At 41.1% G+C, this 25,021-nt stretch overlaps 1 protein-coding gene across 1 annotated transcript in view; it reads right to left on the reverse strand.

The window, feature by feature from the left end:
* The window catches only part of LOC110521125 (runt-related transcription factor 2), a 222,718-nt gene that overhangs the window by 80,733 nt on the left and 116,964 nt on the right, over nt 1-25,021 (reverse strand). Inside the window, exons 2-4 of the mRNA XM_036976438.1 lie at nt 21,841-22,103; nt 19,100-19,256; nt 3,405-3,509 (exon numbers count right to left, since the gene is read on the reverse strand). Coding sequence (XP_036832333.1) covers nt 3,405-3,509; nt 19,100-19,256; nt 21,841-22,103 — 525 coding nt within the window. The remainder of the gene's footprint in view (nt 1-3,404; nt 3,510-19,099; nt 19,257-21,840; nt 22,104-25,021) is intronic.

Here is a 25,021-nt window from a genome sequence, read left to right on the forward strand (position 1 = left end):
TGTGTGTGTGTGTGCGCGTGTGTGTGTGTGCGTGCCTGCGTGCGTGTGTGCGTGTGTGTGTGTGTGTGTGTGTGTCTGTGTGTGTGTGTGCGTGTGTGTGTGTGTGTGTGTGAGAGAGAGCATGTCTCTAAGTTGATGTGTGTTTACTTACTGTATCTCTCTACATGTTATTGTGTGTCTGTATATGTCTCTCTCTCTCTCTTTCTTTCTTAATTCAATTCAAGGGCTTTAATGGCATGGGAAACATATGTTAACATTGCCAAAGCACAAAGCAATTGAAGTAGAGAATAAACTAAAGTGAAATAAACAATAAACATTTACGTTAAACACTAAACTCAAAGAAGTTCCAAAAGAATAATGAATGAATAAAGTCTCTCTCTCTGTCTCTGTCTCTCTCTCTGTCTCTCTCTCTGCCTCTCTCTCTCTCTCTGCCTTTCTCTCTCTCTCTGTCTCTCTCTCTCTCTCTCTCTCTCTCTCTCTCTCTCTCTCTTTAATGGCAAGGAAGCATATGTTAACATTGCCACAGCAAGTGAAATAGAGAATAAACTAAAGTGAAATAAACAATATAAAATGAACAGTAAACATTACACTCACATAAGTTCCTATGGAATAGAGACATTTCAAATGTCATATTATGTCTATATACAGTGTTGTAACAATGTGAAAATAGTTAAAGTACAAAAGGGAAAATAAATAAACATAAATATGGGTTGTATTTACAATGGTGTTTGTTCTTCACTGGTTGCCCTTTTCTCGTGGCAACAGGTCACAAATCTTGCTGCTGTGATGGAACACTGTGGTATTTCACCCAGTAGATACGGGAGTTTATCAAAAGTGTAATTGTTTTTCGAATTCTTTATGTGTCTGTGTAATCTGAGGGAAATATGTGTCTCTAATATGGTCATACATTTGGCAGGAGGTTAGGAAGTGCAGCTCAGTTTCCACCTCATTTTGTGGGCATTGAGCACATAGCCTGTCTTCTCTTGAGAGCCAGGTCTGCCTACGGCGACCTTTCTATCTATCAAGGCTATGCTCACTGAGTCTGTACATAGTCAAAGCTTTCCTTAATTTTGGGTCAGTCACGGCGGTCAGGTATTTTGTTAATTCTTTCCAATGTGTCAAGTTTCTATATTTTTGTTTTCTCATGATTTGGTTGGGTCGAATTGTGTTTCTGTCCTGGGGCTCTGTGGGGTCTGTTTGTGTTTGTGAACAGAGCCCCAGGACCAGCTTGCTTAGGGGACTCTTCTCCAGGTTCATCTCTCTGCAGGTGATGGCTTTGTTATGGAAGGTTTGGGAATCGCTTCCTTTTAGGTGGTTGTAGAATTTAACTTCTCTTATCTGGATTTTGATAATTAGTGGGTATCGGCCTAATTCTGCTCTGCATGCATTATTTGGTGTTTTATGTTGTGCATATTTTTTGCAGAATTCTGTAAGCATAGTCTGAATTTGGTGTTTGTCCCATTTTGTGACCTCACAACCATGAAGAGCAATGGGTTCTATAACTGATTCAAGTATTTTTAGCCAGATCCTAATTGGTATGTTGAAGTTTATGTTCCTTTTGATGGCATAGAAGGCCTTTCTTGCCCTGTCTCTCAGATCGTTCACAGCTTTGTGGAAGTTACCTGTGGCGCTGATGTTTATGCCGAGGTATGTATAGTTTTTTTGTGTGCTCTAGGGCAACGGTGTCTAGATGGAATTTGTATTTGTGGTCCTGGCGACTGGACCTTTTTTTGGAACACCATTATTTTTGTCTTACTGAGATTTACTGTCAGTGCCCAGGTCTGGCAGAATCTGTGCAGAAGATCTAGGTGCTGCTGTAGGCCCTCCTTGGTTGGTGACAGAAGATCATCAGATCATCAGCAAACAGTAGACATTTGACTTCAGATCCCAGTAGGGTGGCCGGGTGCTCAGATCCCCTCCCCCCCTCTCTGTCTGTCTGTCTGTCTGTCTGTCTCTCTCTCTCTCTCTCTCTCTCTCTCTCTCTCTCTCTCTCTCTCCAATTACATTTACTGCTGAAGACTTTATTAACATAGCAAGTTAAATTACTTATACTGTCAAAGTATCTCTCTCTCTCTCTCGTTCTCTCTGTCTCCTTGTGCCCTATGTGTTTATAGGCCTGGGTAACAGAGAGATGAAGAGGGGGAGAGAGGGAAGTTGTTTGTGATTTGATAGTGTTCATTGAGACGCCAGAGTCGAGAATAATGTTTTTATGAATAGGGAGGGAGGAGAGGAAAGCGAGGGCGGAGAGAACAGCTGCCTGCCAGACCAGTTGGCACTAGATGGAAATAGTAAAAAAAATATATACTCTTCAGTTGTTTTTATAAGCGCCATTAAATAGAGCTGAGGCTAGCACTCTGCTACCCCCCCCCCCCCCCCCCCACACACACACACACACACACACACACACACACACCATCTACCCCTAAAGCCCAGCCTCTCTTACCATTACGTAGGAAGAAACATGGTTTCTCAGAGCACGGGTTAATTAAAAACCTGTTGATTGGCTCTTTAGATAATCAGACCTGTTGATTGGCTCTTTAGATAATCAGACCTGTTGATTGACCCTTTCGATAATCAGACCTGTTGATTGGCTCTTTAGATAATCAGACCTGTTGATTGGCTCTTTAGATAATCAGACCTGTTGATTGGTTCTTTAGATAATCAGACCTGTTGATTGGGTCTTCAGATAAGGGCTCCTGAGTGGCACAACGGTCTAAGGCACTGCATCTCAGTGCTAGAGGCGTCACCACAGACCCTGGTTTGATTCCAGGCTGTATCACAACCGGCCGTGAATGGGAGTCCCATAATTGGCTAGGCATCGTCCGGGTTTGGCTGGGACAGGCTGCCATTGTAAATAAGAATTTGTTCTTAACTGACTTGCCTAGTTAAATAAAATAAACAATCAGCCCTATTACTTGGCTCTTTAGATGATCAGACCTGTTGATTGGCTCTTTAGATAATCAGACCTGTTGATTGGCTCTTTAGATAATCAGACCTGTTGATTGGCTCTTTAGATAATCAGACCTGTTGATTGGCTCTTTAGATGATCAGACCTGTTGATTGGCTCTTTAGATAATCAGACCTGTTGATTGGCTCTTTAGATGATCAGACCTGTTGATTGGCTCTTTAGATGATCAGCATTGTTGATTGGCTCTTTAGATAATCAGACCTTTTGATTGGCTCTTTAGATAATCAGACCTGTTGATTGGCTCTTTAGATGATCAGAATTGTTGATTGGCTCTTTAGATAATCAGACCTTTTGATTGGCTCTTTAGATAATCAGACCTGTTTCCTATAAAGAAAAGCTCTGTTGGGTTTGACTGGTTTTACTAGCTGTTATCATTCAGTCCAACAACACTTGACGTGCTGTGTGTGTGTGTGTGTGTGTGTGTGTGTGTACTCACTCCGAGGCTCGCGGGGTCCGTCCACGGTGACTTTAATGGCTCGATGGTATGTTGCTACTTGAGGAGGGTTGGTGAACACTGTGATGGTCAGCGTGAAGCTCTTTCCTTTGGGAACATCATCAGACACACTGAGTCAGAGGAGGACAATCACCTGCATTCACTACTTAATTCACCACCATCTTGATTCAACAGTGAGGCATGGTACCCTAGTTGGGAAGAGATTTTCGATGTACCGATTCCATGGCACATATTTATAAACTGTTCATAAACTGACACGCCAAACGACGCCAGAATCAAAACACTTAAAAAAAACATTATTATACAACATTGTTGCAACCAATAGAATGTTTGATATAGTGGGGATACAGCCCAGCTCTGCAGATTTGGATGTGGAGAGACAGGATCATGTGTTGTTTTGGTACTTTCCATGTGTAGCTTGGTTTTTGGTCACATGTCCAGAAATGGCTACAGAACTGCAAAATTTACTTGGAGTTAACTCTGCAAATAGCACTGCTGGGTAATCTGAAAAGTCATAGTCAATCGATCAATAATATAATAATACTCTTAGCAAACACGTTTATCTTTAATTTAACGGAGAGATCTGTAGAAACTATGAGAATAAAAAGGTTCAGAAACATCACAGCACAGTTGAAAAAATATATATGGCACATAAACTCAGCAAAAAAAAATAAATGTCCTCCCACTGTCAAATGTGTTTATTTTCAGCAACCTTAACATGTGTAAATGTTTGTATGAACATAACAAGATTCAACAACTGAGACATAAACTGAACAAGTTCCACAGCCACGTGACTAACAGAAATGGAATAATGTGTCCCTGAACAAAGGTGGGGGGGTCAAAATCAAAAGTAACAGTCAGTATCTGGTGTGGCCACCAGCTGCATTAAGTACTGCAGTGCATCTCCTCCTCATTGACCACACCAGATTTGCCAGTTCTTGCTGTGAGATGTTACCTCACTCTTCCACCAAGGCACCGGCAAGCTCCCAAACATTTCTGGGGGGCCCTAGCCCTCACCCTCCAATCTAACAGGTCCCAGACGTGCTCAATGGGATTGAGATCCGGGTTCTTCACTGACCATGGCAGAACACTGACATTCCTGTCTTGCAGGAAATCACGCAAAGAACGAGCAGTACGACTGGTGGCATTGTCATGCTGGAGGGTCATGTCAGGATGAGCCTGCAGGAAGGGTACCACATGAGATTGCCTGCAATGACAGACCCTTCACCTCCAAATCGATCCCGCTCCAGAGTACAGGCCTCGGTGTAACACTCAGTCCTTCAACGATAAACGCAAATGCGACCATCACCTCTGGTGAGACAAAACAGCGACTCGTCAGTGAAGAGCACTTTTTGCCAGTCCTGTCTGGTCTAGCAACGGTGGGTTTGTGCCAATAGGCGACATTGTTGCTGGTGATGTCTGGTGAAGACCTGCCTTACAACAGGCTAACAGCCTATTGCAAACAGTCTGACCACTGATGGAGGGATTGTGCCTTCCTGGTGTAACTCGGGCAGTTGATGTTGCCATCCTGTACCTGTCCCGCAGGTGTGATGTTCGGATGTACCGATCCTGTGCAGGTGTTGTTACACTTGGTCTGCCACTGCGAGGATGATCAGCTGTCCGTCCTGTCTCCCTGTAGCACTGTCTTATGCGTCTCACAGTACGGACATTGCAATTTATTGCCCTGGCCACATCTGCAGTCCTCATGCCTCCTTGCAGCATGCCTAAGGCTCGTTCACACAGATGAGCAGGGACCCTGGGCATCATTCTTTTGATGTTTTTCAGTCAGTAGAAAGGCCTCTTTAGTGTCCTAAGTTTTCATAACTGTGACCTTAATTGCCTACCGTCTGTAAACTGTTAGTGTCTTAACAACCGTTCCACAGGTGCACATTCATTAATTGTTTATGGTTCATTGAACAAACATGGGAAACAGTGTTCAAACCCTTTACAATGAAGATCTGTGAAGTTATTTGGATTTTTACAAATTATCTTTGAAAGACAGGGTCCTGAAAAAAACGCATATTTTTTTTGCTGACTTTAGAAATCTAAACTGTCTTCAGGGATGGGAGGGGTTGAATGGAGCTGAAGGGTGGGACTAAAACCAACAACTTAGGTAAAATATACTGTAAAATGTATTTAGCAGGTATAAACTGGAAGTAGAAGCCTAAATGTTGTTGTCCATTAGTTTACTCCCATTAGGGGAGGGCTGGTAGAGGTATGGGGAAAATAACAGAGTATATGTAATTAGTTTACTCTCATTAGGGGAGGGCTGGTAGAGTTATGGGGAAAATAACAGAGTATATGTAATTAGTTTACTCCCATTAGGGGAGGGCTGGTAGAGTTATGGGGAAAATAATACAGGAACATATACATAGATATATATATATATATATATATATATATATATATATATATATATATATATATATATATATATATATATATACATATTTGTTTTTTAAAGGAAAATGATGGGAATAAAAGAGGAGCTATACGAGTAAAATCAGACTGATATAGGAGTAGGATAGGAGTAGGATAGGAGAAATTTAGGAGTAGGAAAGGAGTAGGATAGGAGTAGAATAGGAGAAATATAGGAGTAGGATAGGAGAAATATAGGAGTAGGATAGGAGTAATATAGGAGTAGGATAGGAGAAATATAGGAGTAGGATAGGAGTAATATGGGAGTAGGATAGGAGTAGGATAGGAGAAATATAGGAGTAGGATTGGAGTAATATAGGAGTAGGATAGGAGAAATATAGGAGTAGGATAAGAGAAATATAGGAGTAGGATAGGAGTAATATGGGAGTAGGATAGGAGTAGGATAGGAGAAATATAGGAGTAGGATTGGAGTAATATAGGAGTAGGATAGGAGAAATAAAGGAGTAGGATAAGAGAAATATAGGATTAGGATAGGAGTAATATAGGAGTAGAGTAGGAGTAGGATAGGAGTAGGATAGGATAAATATAGGAGTAGGATAGGAGTAGGATAGGAGAAATATAAGAGTAGGATGGGAGTAATATAGGAGTACGATAGGAGAAATATAGGAGTAGGATAGGAGTAATATGGGAGTAGGATAGGAGTAATATGGGAGTAGGATAGGAGAAATATAGGAGTAGGATAGGAGTAGAATAGGAGAAATATGGGATTAGGAAGGAGTAATATGGGATTAGGATAGGAGTAATATAGGATTAGGATAGGAGTAGGATAGGAGAAATATAGGAGTAGGATAGGAGAACAATGGGAGTAGGATAGGAGTAATATAGCAGTAGGATAGGAGTAGGATGGGAGAAATATGGGATTAGGATAGGAGTAATATAGGATTAAGATAGGAGTAATATAGGAGTAGGATAGGAGTAGGCTAGGAGATATATGGGATTAGGATAGGATTAGAATAGGAGAAATATAGGCGTAGGATAGGAGAAATATGGGATTAGGATAGGAGTAGGATAGGAGAAATATGGGATTAGGATAGGAATAATATAGGATTAAGATAGGAGTAATATAGGATTAGAATAGGAGAAATATAGGATTAGGATAGGAGAAATATAGGAGTTATGTAGGATCTATATGAGTAAAATCAGACTGATATAGGAGTAGCATAGGAGTAGGCTAAGAGAGATATGGGATTAGGATAGGAGTAGAATAGGATAAATATAGGCGTAGGATAGGCGAAATATGGGATTACGATAGGAGAAATATAGGATTAGGATATGAGTAATATAGGATTAGAATAGGAGAAATATAGGATTAGGATAGGATAAATATAGGATTAGGATAGGAGAATATAGGATTAGGATAGGAGAAATATAGGAGTTATGTAGGATCTATATGAGTAAAATCAGACTAATATAGGAGTAGCATAGGAGCAATATAGGAAGGAGTAAGATATGAGTAATATACGAGTAATAGAATAGTAGAATAGTAGGATAGGAGTAAGAAAGGAGTAGGATGTGAGTAATATAGGAGTAGGAAACGAGTACTATAGGAGTAGGTTATGGGTAATGTAGGATAGGAGTAATATAGGTGTAGGATATGAGAAATACAGGAGTAAAATAAGAAAAATATAGGAGTAGGATAGGATTAATATAGGAGGAGAATATGAGCAAAACTGAAGTAGAATAGGAGTAGGATAGGAGTAATAAATGAGAAAGATAGGAGTAGGATAAGAGTAAGATATAGGAGAAATATAGGAGATGGATATTAGTAATATAGGAGTAGGATAGGAGTAATATAGAAATATGTTAGGAGTAGGATAGGAGTAAGATAGGAGTATTATAGAAGTAATATAGGAGAAATATAGAAGTAGGATAGGAGTAATATAGGAGTAGGATAGAAGTAATATAGTAGTAATATAGGAGTAAGATAGGAGTAGAATAGGAGTAATATAGGAGTAAGATATGAGAAATATAGGAGTTGGATATGAGTAATATGGGAGTACAATAGGAGTAATATAGGAGTAGGATGTGAGTATCATAGGAGTAATATAGGAATGGTATAGAAGAAGGATAGGACTAATATAGGAGTACAATAGGACTAGGATAGGACTAATATAGGACTAATATAGGAGTAAGATATGACTAACATAGGAGTAGGATATAAGTAATATAGGAGGAGGATATGAGTAAAATAGGAGTAGAATAGGAGTGATATAGGAGTAGGACAGGACTAATACAGGAGTAGTATAGAAGTAGGATAGGACTTGGATAGGACTAAGATAGGACTAGGATAAGACTATGATGGGGTAATAGAGGAGTAGGATAGGAGTAGAATAGGTGTAGCATAGGAGCAGGACAGGATAAATATATGAGTAATAAAGTTGTAGGATAGGAGTAGAATAGGAATAATAAAGGAGTAGAATATGAGTAATATAGGAGTAGGATGTGAGTATCATATGAGTAGTATAGGAGTAGTATAGGAGTAGGATAGAAGTACAATAGGACTAGGATAGGACTAGGATAAGACTAAAATAGGAATAGGATGTGAGTAGGATAGGAGTAATATAGGAGTAATATAGGAGAAAGATAGGAGTAATATAGGAGTAGGATGTGAGTAGGATATGAGTAGAATATGAGTAATTTAGGAGTAGGATATGAGTAATATAGGAGTAGAATAGATGTAGCATAGGAGCAGGATAAGAGAAATATACAATTAGGAAAGGTTTAGGATAGGAGTAACATAGGAGTAGCATAGGAGTAGGATATGAGTAATAAAGTTGTAGGATAGGAGTAGAATAGGAGTAATAAAGGAGTTGGATAGGAGTTATATAGGAGTAGGATTGGGGTAATATAAGAGTAGGATGTGAGTATCATAAGAGTAATATAGGAGTGGTATAGGAGTAGGACATGACTAATATGACTAATATAGGAGTAGTATAGAAGTAATATAGGCGTCGGATAGGAGTAATATAGGAGTAAGATAGGAGAAATATATTAGTAGGATATGAGTAATATAGGAGTAGAATAGGAGTAATATAGGAGTAGGATGTGAGTATCATAGGAGTAATATAGGAATGGTATAGAAGAAGGATAGGACTAATATAGGAGTACAATAGGACTAGGATAGGACTAATATAGGACTAATATAGGAGTAAGATATGACTAACATAGGAGTAGGATATAAGTAATATAGGAGGAGGATATGAGTAAAATAGGAGTAGAATAGGAGTGATATAGGAGTAGGACAGGACTAATACAGGAGTAGTATAGAAGTAGGATAGGACTTGGATAGGACTAAGATAGGACTAGGATAAGACTATGATGGGGTAATAGAGGAGTAGGATAGGAGTAGAATAGGTGTAGCATAGGAGCAGGACAGGATAAATATATGAGTAATAAAGTTGTAGGATAGGAGTAGAATAGGAATAATAAAGGAGTAGAATATGAGTAATATAGGAGTAGGATGTGAGTATCATATGAGTAGTATAGGAGTAGTATAGGAGTAGGATAGAAGTACAATAGGACTAGGATAGGACTAGGATAAGACTAAAATAGGAATAGGATGTGAGTAGGATAGGAGTAATATAGGAGTAATATAGGAGAAAGATAGGAGTAATATAGGAGTAGGATGTGAGTAGGATAGGACTAATATAGGACTAATATAGGAGTAAGATATGACTAACATAGGAGTAGGATATAAGTAATATAGGAGGAGGATATGAGTAAAATAGGAGTAGAATAGGAGTGATATAGGAGTAGGACAGGACTAATACAGGAGTAGTATAGAAGTAGGATAGGACTTGGATAGGACTAAGATAGGACTAGGATAAGACTATGATGGGGTAATAGAGGAGTAGGATAGGAGTAGAATAGGTGTAGCATAGGAGCAGGACAGGATAAATATATGAGTAATAAAGTTGTAGGATAGGAGTAGAATAGGAATAATAAAGGAGTAGAATATGAGTAATATAGGAGTAGGATGTGAGTATCATATGAGTAGTATAGGAGTAGTATAGGAGTAGGATAGAAGTACAATAGGACCTGGATAGGACTAGGATAAGACTAAAATAGGAATAGGATGTGAGTAGGATAGGAGTAATATAGGAGTAATATAGGAGAAAGATAGGAGTAATATAGGAGTAGGATGTGAGTAGGATATGAGTAGAATATGAGTAATTTAGGAGTAGGATATGAGTAATATAGGAGTAGAATAGATGTAGCATAGGAGCAGGATAAGAGAAATATACAATTAGGAAAGGTTTAGGATAGGAGTAACATAGGAGTAGCATAGGAGTAGGATATGAGTAATAAAGTTGTAGGATAGGAGTAGAATAGGAGTAATAAAGGAGTTGGATAGGAGTTATATAGGAGTAGGATTGGGGTAATATAAGAGTAGGATGTGAGTATCATAAGAGTAATATAGGAGTGGTATAGGAGTAGGACATGACTAATATGACTAATATAGGAGTAGTATAGAAGTAATATAGGCGTCGGATAGGAGTAATATAGGAGTAAGATAGGAGAAATATATTAGTAGGATATGAGTAATATAGGAGTAGAATAGGAGTAATATAGGAGTAGGATGTGAGTATCATAGGAGTAATATAGGAATGGTATAGAAGAAGGATAGGACTAATATAGGAGTACAATAGGACTAGGATAGGACTAATATAGGACTAATATAGGAGTAAGATATGACTAACATAGGAGTAGGATATAAGTAATATAGGAGGAGGATATGAGTAAAATAGGAGTAGAATAGGAGTGATATAGGAGTAGGACAGGACTAATACAGGAGTAGTATAGAAGTAGGATAGGACTTGGATAGGACTAAGATAGGACTAGGATAAGACTATGATGGGGTAATAGAGGAGTAGGATAGGAGTAGAATAGGTGTAGCATAGGAGCAGGACAGGATAAATATATGAGTAATAAAGTTGTAGGATAGGAGTAGAATAGGAATAATAAAGGAGTAGAATATGAGTAATATAGGAGTAGGATGTGAGTATCATATGAGTAGTATAGGAGTAGTATAGGAGTAGGATAGAAGTACAATAGGACTAGGATAGGACTAGGATAAGACTAAAATAGGAATAGGATGTGAGTAGGATAGGAGTAATATAGGAGTAATATAGGAGAAAGATAGGAGTAATATAGGAGTAGGATGTGAGTAGGATATGAGTAGAATATGAGTAATTTAGGAGTAGGATATGAGTAATATAGGAGTAGAATAGATGTAGCATAGGAGCAGGATAAGAGAAATATACAATTAGGAAAGGTTTAGGATAGGAGTAACATAGGAGTAGCATAGGAGTAGGATATGAGTAATAAAGTTGTAGGATAGGAGTAGAATAGGAGTAATAAAGGAGTTGGATAGGAGTTATATAGGAGTAGGATTGGGGTAATATAAGAGTAGGATGTGAGTATCATAAGAGTAATATAGGAGTGGTATAGGAGTAGGACATGACTAATATGACTAATATAGGAGTAGTATAGAAGTAATATAGGCGTCGGATAGGAGTAATATAGGAGTAAGATAGGAGAAATATATTAGTAGGATATGAGTAATATAGGAGTAGAATAGGAGTAATATAGGAGTAGGATGTGAGTATCATAGGAGTAATATAGGACTGGTATAGGAGTAGGACAGGACTAATATAGGAATAATAGAGGAGTAGGATAGGAGTAATATAGGAGTAGGATGTGAGAAGGATAGGAGTAATATAGGACTAGGATAGGAGTAATATAGGAGAAGGATGTGAGTAATATAGGAGAAGGATGGGAGTAATATAGGAGTAGGATAGGAGTAATATAGGACTAGGATAGGAGTAATATAGGAGAAGGATGGGAGTAATATAGGAGTAGGATGTGAGTAGGATAGGAGTAATATAGGACTAGGATAGGAGTAATATAGGAGAAGGATGGGAGTAATATAGGAGAAGGATGGGAGTAATATAGGAGTAGGATAGGAGTAATATAGGAGTAGGATAGGAGTAACATAGGAGCAGGATAGGAGAAATATAGGAGTAGAATATGTTTAGGATAGGAGTAACATAGGAGTAGCATGGGAGTAGGATAGGAGTAATAAAGGAGTTGGATAGGAGCAATATAGGAGTAGGATTGGGGTAACATAGGAGTAGCATAGGAGTAGGATATGAGTAATACAGTTGTAGTTTAGGAGTAATGTAGGAGTAGGATTTGGGTCATATAAGAGTAGGATTATAGTAATATAGGAGTAGGATGTCAGTATCAAAGGAGTAATATAGGAGTGGTATAGGAGTAGGACAGGAGTAGGATAGAAGTAATGTAGGAGTAGGATAGGACTAATAGGAGTAGGATATCTCCTGACCCCTCCTGTCTCAGCCTCCAGTATTTATGCTGCAGTAGTTTATGTGTCGGGGGGCTAGGGTCAGTTTGTTATATCTGGAGTACTTCTCCTGTCCTATTCGGTGTCCTGTGTGAATCTAAGTGTGCGTTCTCTAATTCTCTCCTTCTCTCTTTCTCTCTCTCGGAGGACCTGAGCCCTAGGACCATGCCCCAGGACTACCTGACATGATGACTCCTTGCTGTCCCCAGTCCACCTGGCTGTGCTGCTGCTCCAGTTTCAACTGTTCTGCCTTATTATTATTCGACCATGCTGATCATTTATGAACATTTGAACATCTTGGCCATGTTCTGTTATAATCTCCACCCGGCACAGCCAGAAGAGGACTGGCCATCCCACATATGCTCTCTCTAATTCTCTCTTTCTTTCTCTCTCTCGGAGGACCTGAGCCCTAGGACCATGCCCCAGGAATACCTGACATGATGACTCCTTGCTGTCCCCAGTCCACCTGACTGTGCTGCTGCTCCAGTTTCAACTATTCTGCCTTATTATTATTCGACCATGCTGGTCATTTATGAACATTTGAACATCTTGACCATGTTTTGTTATAATCTCCACCCGGCACAGCCAGAAGAGGACTGGCCACCCCACATAGCCTGGTTCCTCTCTAGGTTTCTTCCTAGGTTTTGGCCTTTCTAGGGAGTTTTTCCTAGCCACCGTGCTTCTTAACCTGCATTGCTTGCTGTTTGGGGTTTTAGGCTGGGTTTCTGTACAGCACTTTGAGATATCAGCTGATGTACGAAGGGCTATATAAAATAAATTTGAAATAAATTTGATTGAATTTGATTGATATGAGTAGGATAGAAGTAATATAGGAGTTGGATAGAAGTAGGATAGAAGTAATATAGGAGTTGAATAGAAGTAGGATAGAAGTAATATAGGAGTAGGATAGAAGTAATATAGGAGTTGAATAGAAGTAGGATAGAAGTAATATAGGAGTAGGATAGAAGTAATATAGGAGTAGGATAGAAGTAATATAGGAGTAGGATAGGAGTAAAAGGCTACAGAGTAACATTCAGACAGTGCCAGACACTATAATGACCTTCTATACAATATGATCAGTCCAGATTGATACAGCTAGAAAGTGAGAGAGTGAGAGAGATGACAATTATCCTGTGAATGTCATGTGTCCCTGTGTGACTGCACACCTCACGGTAACACGGTAACCTCCTACTGAATTAGCGTGTGTGTGTGTGTGTGTGTGTGTGTGTGTGTGTGTGTGTGTGTGTGTGTGTGTGTGTGTGTGTGTGTGTGTGTGTGTGTGTGTGTGTGTGTGTGTGTGTGTGTGTGTTTGTGTGTGTGTGTATATATATATAGAGAGAGGTTACACCAGGTGAGATTATCTTCTTGGCAACTGACCTGAGCCTCAACCCAATCAATGATTAGTGATGGCGTGTGGCCGTGTGGTGCCACTGACTGTTGTTTTATTTCTTTACTTACCCACACACACACACACACACACACACACACACACACACACACACACACACACACACACACACACACACCTTTTTTTCCGCACCATTGGTTAGAGCCTGTAAGTAAACCTGTTGTATTGTTGTATTCGGCGCACGTGACAAATAAACTTTGATTTGATTTGACATGCCACGGGTTTGGCCTCAGCTACGTGGTGTTTTGTGAATTGTTTGTCCCTGATGGTAGAGCCATATCCTCTATCCAAACCTTATTCAACCAATTAACCGCTAAATATATGGCACCATTTTCATTGGGTTATTCAGGACTTCCTGGTTTTTACCAACATTTAAAATAAAAATACTTGAATAGGCATGATTATGAAATGAGGAAATCAATCAGCTATGAAAAGCCAACTGATATCCTGACCCCTCCTGTCTCAGCCTCCACTCTAGAGACAGCAGGAGCGGTAGAGATACTCTGAATGATCGGCTATGAAAAGCCAACTGATATTTACTCCTGAGGTGCTGACTTGCTGCACCCTCGACAACCACTGTAATTATTATTATTTGACCCTGCTGGTCATCTATGAACGTTTGAACATCTTGGCCATGTTCTGTTATAATCTCCACCCGGCACAGCCAGAAGAGGACTGGCCACCCCACATAGCCTGGTTCCTCTCTAGGTTTATAATCTCCACCCGGCACAGCCAGAAGAGGACTGGCCACCCCTCATAGACTGGTTCCTCTCTAGGTTTCTACTTAGGTTCCTGCCTTTCTAGGGAGTTTTAGAAGCAATGCTTCTACACCTGCATTGCTTGCTGTTTGGGGATTTAGGCTGGGTTTCTGTACAGCACTTTGTGACATCGGCTGATGTAAGAAGGGCTTTATAAATACATTTGATTTGATTAAGGGAAATATTAACGATAAATTCACACTAATGACATAATGCAAGGTCCGCTAATATATATAGAGAGAAAAATAAATATAGAATATAGAAAAGCACAAATATAGAGAGGTTACGGTATACAGTATAACTATATTCAGAACATTTAAGTATTTTAACAGATATAAAGTTCCTTCAGAAAGTATTCACACCCCTTGACTTTTTCCCACCTGAATTCAAAATGGACGCCATGCTTTGTCACTGGTCTACAATGTCAAACTGGAATTATGTTTTCCAAAATTGTTACAAATTAATAAAAAATGAAAAGCTTAAATAAGGTCACGAGGAAAGGCAACAACTTTACTACAACCCACAATCCAGATGTACCTGTGTGTGGTCAACAGGTCAACAGCATGTGGTCAGCAGTATGTGGTCAACAGCATGTGGTCAACAGCATGTGGTCAACAGTATGTGGTCTACAGGTCAACAGTATGTGGTCAACAGTTTGTGGTCAACACTATGTGGTCAACATGTCAACAGTACGTTGTCAATAGGTGAACAGTATGTGGTGAACAGTATGTGGTCAACAGGTCAACAGTTTGTGGTCAACAGGTCAACAGTATGTGTTCAACAGTATGTGGTCCACACGTCAACAGTATGTGGTCAACAGTATGTGGTCAACAGTATGTGGTCAACAGGTCAACAGTATGTGGTCAACATGTCAACAGTATGTTGTCAACAGGTGAATAGTATGTGGTCAACAGTTTGTGGTCAACAGGTCAACAGTTTGTGGTCAACAGGTCAACAGTATGTGGTCAACAGTATGTGGTCCACACGTCAACAGTATGTGGTTAAAATCTTTGCGGTCAACAGGTCAATAGTATATGGTCAACAGGTCAATAGTATATGGTCAACAGGTCAACAGTGTGTGGTCAACAGGTCAACAGTATGTGGTCAACCGTATGTGGTCAACAGGTCAACAGTATGTGGTCTACAGGTCAATAGTATGTCGTCAACAGTATGTGGTTAAAATCTTTGCGGTAAACAGGTCAACTGTGTGTGGTCAACAGTGTGTGGTCAATAGGTCAACAGTGTGTGGTCAACAGGTCAACAGTGTGTGGTTAACAGGTCAACAGTATGTGGTCACCAGTATGTGGTCAACATGTCAACAGTATGTGGTCAACATGTCAACAGTACATGGTCAACATGTCAACAGTACATGGTCAACATGTCAACAGTATATGGTCAACAGTTTGTGGTCAACAGGTCAACAGTATGTGGTCAACATGTCAACAGTATGTGGTCAACAGTATGTGGTCAACATGTCAACAGTATGTGGTCAACATGTCAACAGTACATGGTCAACATGTCAACAGTACATGGTCAACATGTCAACAGTATATGGTCAACAGTTTGTGGTCAACAGGTGAACAGTTTGTGGTCAACAGGTCAACAGGTGAACAGTGTGTGGTCAACATGTCAACAGTATATGGTCAACAGTTTGTGGTCAACAGGTCAACAGTATGTGGTCAACATGTCAACAGTATGTGGTCAACATGTCAACAGTATATGGTCAACAGGTCAACAGTATGTGGTCAACATGTCAACAGTATATGGTCAACAGTTTGTGGTCAACAGGTCAACAGTATGTGGTCAACATGTCAACAGTATGTGGCCAACATGTCAACAGTATATGGTCAACAGTTTGTGGTCAACAGGTCAACAGTAAGTATGTGGTCAATATGTCAACAGTATATGGTCAACAGTTTGTGGTCAACAGTATGTGGTCAACATGTCAACAGTATATGGTCAACAGTTTGTGGTCAACAGGTCAACAGTATGTGGTCAACATGTCAACAGGTCAACAGTATGTGGTCAACATGTCAACAGGTCAACAGTATATGGTCAACATGTCAACAGGTCAACAGTATGTGGTCAACAGGTCAACAGGTGAACAGGTCAACATGTCAACAGGTGAACAGTATATGGTCAACAGTATGTGGTCAACATGTCAACAGTATGTGGTCAACAGGTCAACAGGTGAACAGTGTGGTCAACAGGTCAACAGCATGTGGTCAACATGTCAACAGGTTAACAGTATATGGTCAACAGTATGTGGTCAACATGTCAACAGTATGTGGTCAACAGGTCAACAGGTGAACAGTGTGTGGTCAACAGGTCAACAGTATGTGGTCAACATGTCAACAGGTCAACAGGTGAACAGTTTGTGGTCAACAGGTGAACAGTGTGTGGTCAACATGTCAACAGTATGTGGTCAACAGGTCAACAGGTCAACAGGTCAACAGGTGAACAGTGTGTGGTCAACAGGTCAACAGGTCAACAGGTCAACAGGTGAACAGTTTGTGGTCAACAGGTGAACAGTATGTGGTCAACAGGTCAACAGGTGAACAGTGTGTGGTCAACAGGTCAACAGTATGTGGTCAACAGGTGAACAGGTCAACAGGTGAACAGTGTGTGGTCAACAGGTGAACAGTGTGTGGTCAACAGGTGAACAGTATGTGGTCAACAGGTCAACAGGTGAACAGTGTGTGGTCAACAGGTCAACAGTATATGGTCAACAGGTGAACAGGTCAACATGTGAACAGTGTGTGGTCAACAGGTGAACAGGTCAACATGTGAACAGTGTGTGGTCAACAGGTGAACAGGTCAACATGTGAACAGTGTGTGGTCAACAGGTGAACAGGTCAACAGGTGAACAGTGTGTGGTCAACAGTCCTCCAATCAAGGAATTGAATAAATCATCAAAATAAAAGTATCCCGTTTTAAATATTTTAGTAAAATGCTCCTCAATGACTGGGCAGCAAAGCTAAAAGCACTCCTACCCTTCTTGGGTTAGGAATATTTTATAAAATGCCATTTTGAGATCTCAGAAGGTCGTGTCCATGAGTCTGTAGGTTGAATAAAATGCTGAAATATACTAGCAGCCTCCCTAAGAAGGCCTTGTAGATTAACACGTTAGTCTGTCATTTTACAGTTAAGGAGGGTTTTGTGTTCGTTACAGATCTAAGAGCAGATTGGTAGAGTGTGTCTAGTGTGTGTCGGTAGGACCCTTGGGTATTCATGTACAGAACATCACCATAGTCCAAAAAAGGTTAAATAGTGCCTGCAACAAGGTATTTTCTAGCTTAAAATTAAACCAAAACTAAAGAAAACCCCAGATTAAGGTTAAGCTTTTTAGTGGGCTGTTGAATGTGGCTTGTTTTGCTGAGAAAATTGAGGCAGACTAGGGGCTTGTTTTGCTGAGTGACTATCTGAGGCAGACTAGGGGCTTGTTTTGCTGAGTGACTATCTGAGGCAGACTAGGGGCTTGTTTTGCTGAGTGACTATCTGAGGCAGACTAGGGGCTTGTTTTGCTGAATGACTATCTGAGGCAGACTAAGGGCTTGTTTTGTTGAATGACTATCTGAGGCAGACTAGGGGCTTGTTTTGCTGAATGACTATCTGAGGCAGACTAGGGGCTTGTTTTGCTGAATGACTATCTGAGGCAGACTAGGGGCTTGTTTTGCTGAATTACTATCTGAGGCAGACTAAGGGCTTGTTTTGTTGATCTAATAATAATGACTTATATACAGTTGAAGTCAGAAGTTTACATACACTTAGCTTGGAGTCATTAAAACTCATTTTTCAACCACTCCACAAATGTCTTGTTAACAAACTATAGTTTTGACAAGTCGGTTAGGACATCTACTTCACAGACAGATTATTTCACTGTATAACAATTCCAGTGGGTCAGAAGTTCACATACACTAAGTTGACTGTGCCTTTAAACAGCATGGAAAATTCCAGAAAATTATGTTGAAATTATGTTTGGAGAAAGGGGGAGGCTTAGAAGCCGAAGAACACCATCCCAACCGTGAAGCACAGGGGGTGGCTGCATCATGTTGTGGGGGTGCTTTGCTGCAGGAGGGACTGGTGCACTTCACAAAATAGATGGCATCATGAGGATGAAAATTATGTGGATATACTGAAGCAATGTCTCAAGACATCAGTCAGGAAGTTGAAGCTTGGTCGCAAATGGGTCTTCCAAATGGACTTTGACCCCAAGCATATTTCCAAAGTTGTGGCAAAATGGCTTTAGGACAACAAAGTCAAGGTATTGGAGTGGCCATCACAAAGCCCTGACCTCAATCCTATAGAACATTTGTGGTCAGAGCTGAAAGAGCATGTGCGAGCAAAGAGGCCTACAAACCTGACTCCGTTACACCAGCTCTGTCAGGAGGAATGGGCTAAAATGCACCCAACTTATTGTAGGAAGCTTGTGGAAGGCTACCCGAAACATTTGAGGAAATGCTACCAAATACTAATTGAGTGTATGTGAACTTCTGACCCACTGAGAATGTGATGAAATAAAAGCTGAAATAAATCATTCTCTCTACTATTATTATTATTATTAGATATGAAGATATAGACACTAACATGCGGCCTACATTCAGTTATATATAGATCCAGCATAATAGCATATAGGTGTAGATAGTATAGACACTAACATGCGGCCTACATTCAGTTAGATATAGATCCAGATCGTATAGACACTGACCCCGTCCACTGCGGCCCACGAAGCGCAGGTCGTTAAAGCGAGCCACCTGGTTCTTCATCACTCCCGATGCGTTCCGCAGCTCGGCCGAGTAGTTCTCATCGTTCCCCGCCATCACCGTTACGACCGTCCCATCAGTCACCTCTCCCAACCCCACAACCTGGAGAGGATTGGATGCTGGGATGTCATAGATGACTAAGCACAGCAGGGAGCCTCCGCACAAAATGGTGCTTATCTTTCCTTTGATACCTTAGCCTTTTTGGGGGGGGGGGGGCGGGGCTGTAGATTTCTCCTGATGTGTTAAGAAGGGATGTGCCTATTAGATGGATTCAGCTTGAATTCAGACCAGTTTCGACAGCTGAATATGTCTGTCACTGTTTTGGGGTGAAATAACTCATTAGATCGCTCATTATAATGACCTGATACTAGGAGAAACTGACACTAACCTGATACTGGGAGAAACTGAAACTAACCTGATACTGGGAGAAACTGAAACTAACCTGATACTAGGAGAAACTAAAACTAACCTGATACTGGGAGAAACTGAAACTAACCTGATACTGGGAGAAACTGACACTAACCTGATACTAGGAGAAACTGAAACTAACCTGATACTTGGAGAAACTAAACCTAACCTGATACTGGGAGAAACTGAAACTAACCTGATACTGGGAGAAACTGAAACTAACCTGATAATAGGAGAAACTAAAACTAACCTGATACTGGGAGAAACTGAAACTAACCTGATACTGGGAGAAACTAAAACTAACCTGATACTGGGAGAAACTAAAACTAACCTGATACTGGGAGAAACTGAAACTAACCTGATACTGGGAGAAACTAAAACTAACCTGATACTTGGAGAAACTAAAACTAACCTGATACTGGGAGAAACTAAAAGAGGCAAAAATTGTATTTGTACTATTACTATATCACATGTATGTCACAATTCAGTTGTGTATTTTTTATTAACAGCCCAAGATAGTTTAAAGGTATAGATTTCCCCAAGGACCTTTAAAATCCAATCACATTTATCACAAGCACAGAATACAACAGGTGTAAACTTTAACAGTGAAATGCTGTTAAATACAAGCCCTTTCTCAACAATGCAGAGCTAAACAAGTAGGACATGTAATGATACTAGCCCATATAGTAGTAAATAGACTCGGTAGAAAGGTGGTTGGGCTGAGGATGAGGCCTTCTCACTGACACAATATTACAATGGTTCAGTTCTACATGGGATTAATCCTATTTTTAAAATTATATTTAATTTTTTTTTTTTACAAAATCTAAATCTCTTTTCAAACTTTTAATTTAAATTTTTATATATACATGTCAATATGTTCTCCATCATGTCAGTGAGTAGGACGTTTGAACATTATAGTGTGTAAACCGAGATAGCTGGAGGCTAGCTCTACCATCGGATTACAGGGGAATAAACATAATTACAGGTGGAACTACAGCCCGCCTGTAGTCTACAGGTAACAGCTATATTAATAATAAAACCATGTTAAAGAAATACTCAGAAACATGATCGTTTAATATACAGATGAATCTTCTATCAGTGTTGGTTATATTAATATGATTTTAAATGGCATTTGAAAAACGTTCAGCAGGCTCCTTTGCGGCCTGTGATGACATTGACAACAAAATAGGCCTACATTGAACGGCAAACAGGTATTCATTGGAAAAAAAAATAGAAAACATTATCAGATGAAAATTATTTTATATATTATTTATTTTGTGTATTATTTTTTTACGCAGCAAAATTAAAGGATGAGTTATATGAGTTTGGTGTTCCCGGTAATGCTCTAGGCCTATATGTTAAATCAAAATCCGTAATTAATGAATATATATTTACAAGGAACAGATGAAGTTGTGTGTGGAAAAAAAAACAGGCCTAAATTGAAATATTTAGCAATATGTTTATAAAACGTATCTGTTTTCTTGTTTATTTAGGACACCGTGTATATAATGGTAGCTGAATGCCTGCATTTCATTTGATGCAATTATGTTTTCGAATTTAATTACAATTAGGACAGCAAATGTGTAAAATGTCCCTCAATTTCGAAGATAATTTGAGTGGTGAAAAATATAATTATTTCAGTAAGCGTGAGGTGTATATCATATCTAAAGGCGCTGTGATTAATAACACCAGTATATGTCTATCTGTCTGTCTCCCAACGGCTGAGACAATAACAGAGATGTGTCATGAACATTGGTTTTAAAATATGTAGTTGATGAAAGTTAACATACACAACATGTCTCCATTTCACGCCCCGCTGATCCCAATTATCAGCTTTACACAATAATGCTTTGTTAATTATCAGCTTTACACAATAATGCTTTGTTAATTAAATCCTCTACGAAGCACGCGACTCTGTCTGCTCTGCTCTCCTCAATCCAAATCTGTTTAAATAAACCAGCCACATCTGCAGACCTGCTATAGCCAACACAAATATTATAGGAATAGGCCTAACACAAATTATTATTATAATTTGTAAAACTAATTTTATGGCAGAGCAATAGCCTACTATTTTATAAAACATAAACACATTAATTTTCCCGGCCCAAACCCCCCAGTACAGACATTTAAAATAAGACGTTTTCTCCCAGTTGCTACGTAGGCCTACAAAATATTTGAAGTTAAGTAGTGTAAAGGTTGTTTTACCCAGATATATTTAATATACAATATAAATATGTATAAGGAGAGTGTATAAAGTTATAAAGATGATGTAATTTACCTTGAAGGCGACGGGCAGCGTCTTGTTGCAGCGCCAGTGAGACGGTAAAACCGAGCAGAGGAAGTTTGGGCTGTCAGTCCGGACCAGTTCCGCCGGGTGGTCCGCTATGATCTCCGCCATGCTCCGGTTCTCCTGCAGGCGCAGCCTTGGCACCGTGCTGTCTTGCTGCCCGGTCCCGGTCGGCGTGTTGAGCTCGTTCATCTTGGCCGGGACCGGCTGGAGGCTACCGGACGGCGGGCTAAACCTCCGCGTGGCGCTGGGATCTACGGGAATGCGCATTACAACAGACTAGGTTACAGCACAGCCTTTAGATACTGGAAAGAATCAAGACCACACGCCAGTTCTCCTCTCCTCTCCTCCTTAGCGACTCAGCCAGTCTGTCTGTCTGCTCGACGCAGTTGAGAAACTTCAGCTCTCGGGACAACGGAAAATGGGACTCGCTAAATTTCTCTCCACTGCAGAGTTCCCTGGGCGCCTCGGTGCCTCAAAATAAAACCGTCTCCAGCTACAAAACCACATCTGAACGGGCGAGTGGGATTTTTTTTTATTTTTTTTTAGGACATATTCATTGTTAAGTCCGCGTCAAAACACCAGACCGATTTCATCATGTGTGAATTTAATTAAGTCTGATATAAAAAAAAATCTAATAATCTATAATTAACCTACTAAAAGAAACAAAACACAAACTCTCCCTTCAGTAGTCAGCGGCTCCAGGTGCGTCTGCGGGTCTTTGTGCCAAATTGAAAAAGCCCTCGAGCCTGCAGACGATTACATGTACAGAACACGTTCAAAGGCACGAGAATAAACGTGCGAAAACGGCTTTGAACAATCTTCTACAATGTTGTTTATTGCCAGTAGTATATATATTTCAACAAAATGTACATCAGCCAAATATATTCCCAACCTAGCCCATGTAACACAATCTTTAATGCATTAATGTAGCCTATATGACAGGGTTAAACGGTGGCTGAATTAGATACAAGCTGTGAGATAAAGGGGAAAGCCGTCTCCATGTTTAGGTTTAGTAGCCATGATACCGTGCTGCGGAAAGGAGGCCGGGCTTCCCGGTGCCTCTTGCTGACGGTTTGTGGTTTATATTAGGGTATCTGTCCCGGTGCCTGGCGCTTAACGTGCTGATGACACACCACGTGGTGTCTCCGGGACCTATGGTGCCCTTCACCATCTACCAATGACCAATATGTTACCGGTTGGGTTACTAATGCTACAGAGGACATGCCGCTCTGATGACGGGTTTAATATTAAATACATATTATAGCCTACATGTGTAACGAGTTTATCAGTTATATAAATATCCTTGTATGATAAAAAGCGTCATATAACAGTGCCTACAAGCACGAAACCCCCAATAGAGGCACTACACCTTATAAACAAATACATACCGAGATGCCGTCCATCCGCCATACAGGCCAGGACTTTTTAACTTTACAAATGAACATTGTGGCAGTCGGGTTGATTCCCTCTCGCTACAGTCCATCAGATCAGAGCAGGATAGTCTCCCCGCGTGCCTTCTGTCGCTCAAACACGTGGCGAACTGTAAAACCGTTGACATTCACATTATCTGTGGTCTTCTGTCTCTATAAATGTGTCCCCTGATGTAGACTAGTCTCGTCGTTACAATGCTTTGTCCAGGACCGAATGAAGGGAGAAGCCGCGTCAGAACTCAGACTGGAAGTGAACATGCAGGGAGCGGTGAGCTACTGAGTCACCGGCGGGCTGGGGAGGGGAGGGGAGTCAGGTAGGAAACAGACAGACAGACAGCTGGGGAGTCAGGTAGGGAACAGACAGACAGACAGCTGGGGAGTCAGGTAGGGAACAGACAGACAGACAGCTGGGGAGTCAGGTAGGGAACAGACAGACAGACAGCTGGGGAGTCAGGTAGGGAACAGACAGACAGACAGACAGCTGGGGAGTCAGGTAGGAAACAGACAGACAGACAGACAGCTGGGGAGGGGAGTCAGGTAGGAAACAGACAGACAGCTGGGGAGTCAGGTAGGGAACAGACAGACAGACAGCTGGGGAGTCAGGTATGAAACAGACAGACAGACAGACAGCTGGGGAGGGGAGTCAGGTAGGAAACAAACAGACAGTTGGGGAGTCAGGTAGGGAACAGACAGACAGACAGCTGGGGAGTCAGGTAGGAAACAGACAGACAGACAGACAGACAGCTGGAGAGGGGAGTCAGGTAGGAAACAGACAGACAGACAGACAGCTGGGGAGGGGAGTCAGGTAGGGAAACAGACAGACAGCTGGGGAGTCAGGTAGGAAACAGACACACAGACAGACAGCTGGGGAGTCAGGTAGGAAACAGACAGACAGCTGGGGAGGGGAGTCAGGTAGGAAACAGACAGAGCTGGGGAGTCAGGTAGGAAACAAACAGACAGCTGGGGAGTCAGGTAGGAAACAGACAGACAGACAGACAGCTGGGGAGTCAGGTAGGGAACAGACAGACAGACAGACAGCTGGGGAGTCAGGTAGGAAACAGACAGACAGACAGCTGGGGAGTCAGGTAGGAAACAGACAGACAGACAGACAGCTGGGGAGTCAGGTAGGAAACAGACAGATAGACAGACAGACAGCTGGGGAGTCAGGTAGGAAACAGACAGACAGACAGCTGGGGAGGGGAGTCAGGTAAGAAACAGACAGACAGACAGCTGGGGAGTCAGGTAGGAAACAGACAGACAGACAGCTGGGGAGTCAGGTAGGAAACAGACAGACAGACAGCTGGGGAGTCAGGTAGGAAACAGACAGACAGACAGCTGCGGAGTCAGGGAGGGAAACAGACAGACAGACAGACAGCTGGGGAGTCAGGTAGGAAACAGACAGACAGACAGCTGGGGAGTCAGGTAGGAAACAGACAGATAGACAGACAGACAGCTGGGGAGTCAGGTAGGAAACAGACAGACAGACAGACAGCTGGGGAGTCAGGTAGGAAACAGACAGATAGACAGACAGCTGGGGAGCCAGGTAGGGAAACAGACAGACAGACAGACAGACAGCTGGGGAGTCAGGGAGGGAAACAGACAGACAGACAGCTGGGGAGTCAGGTAGGAAACAGACAGACAGACAGCTGGGGAGTCAGGGAGGGAAACAGACAGACAGACAGCCAGCTGGGGAGTCAGGGAGGGAAACAGACAGACAGCTGGGGAGTCAGGTAGGGAAA

The sequence above is a fragment of the Oncorhynchus mykiss genome, chromosome 4 (genome assembly GCF_013265735.2).
Source record: "Oncorhynchus mykiss isolate Arlee chromosome 4, USDA_OmykA_1.1, whole genome shotgun sequence".
Lineage (NCBI taxonomy): Eukaryota > Metazoa > Chordata > Actinopteri > Salmoniformes > Salmonidae > Oncorhynchus > Oncorhynchus mykiss.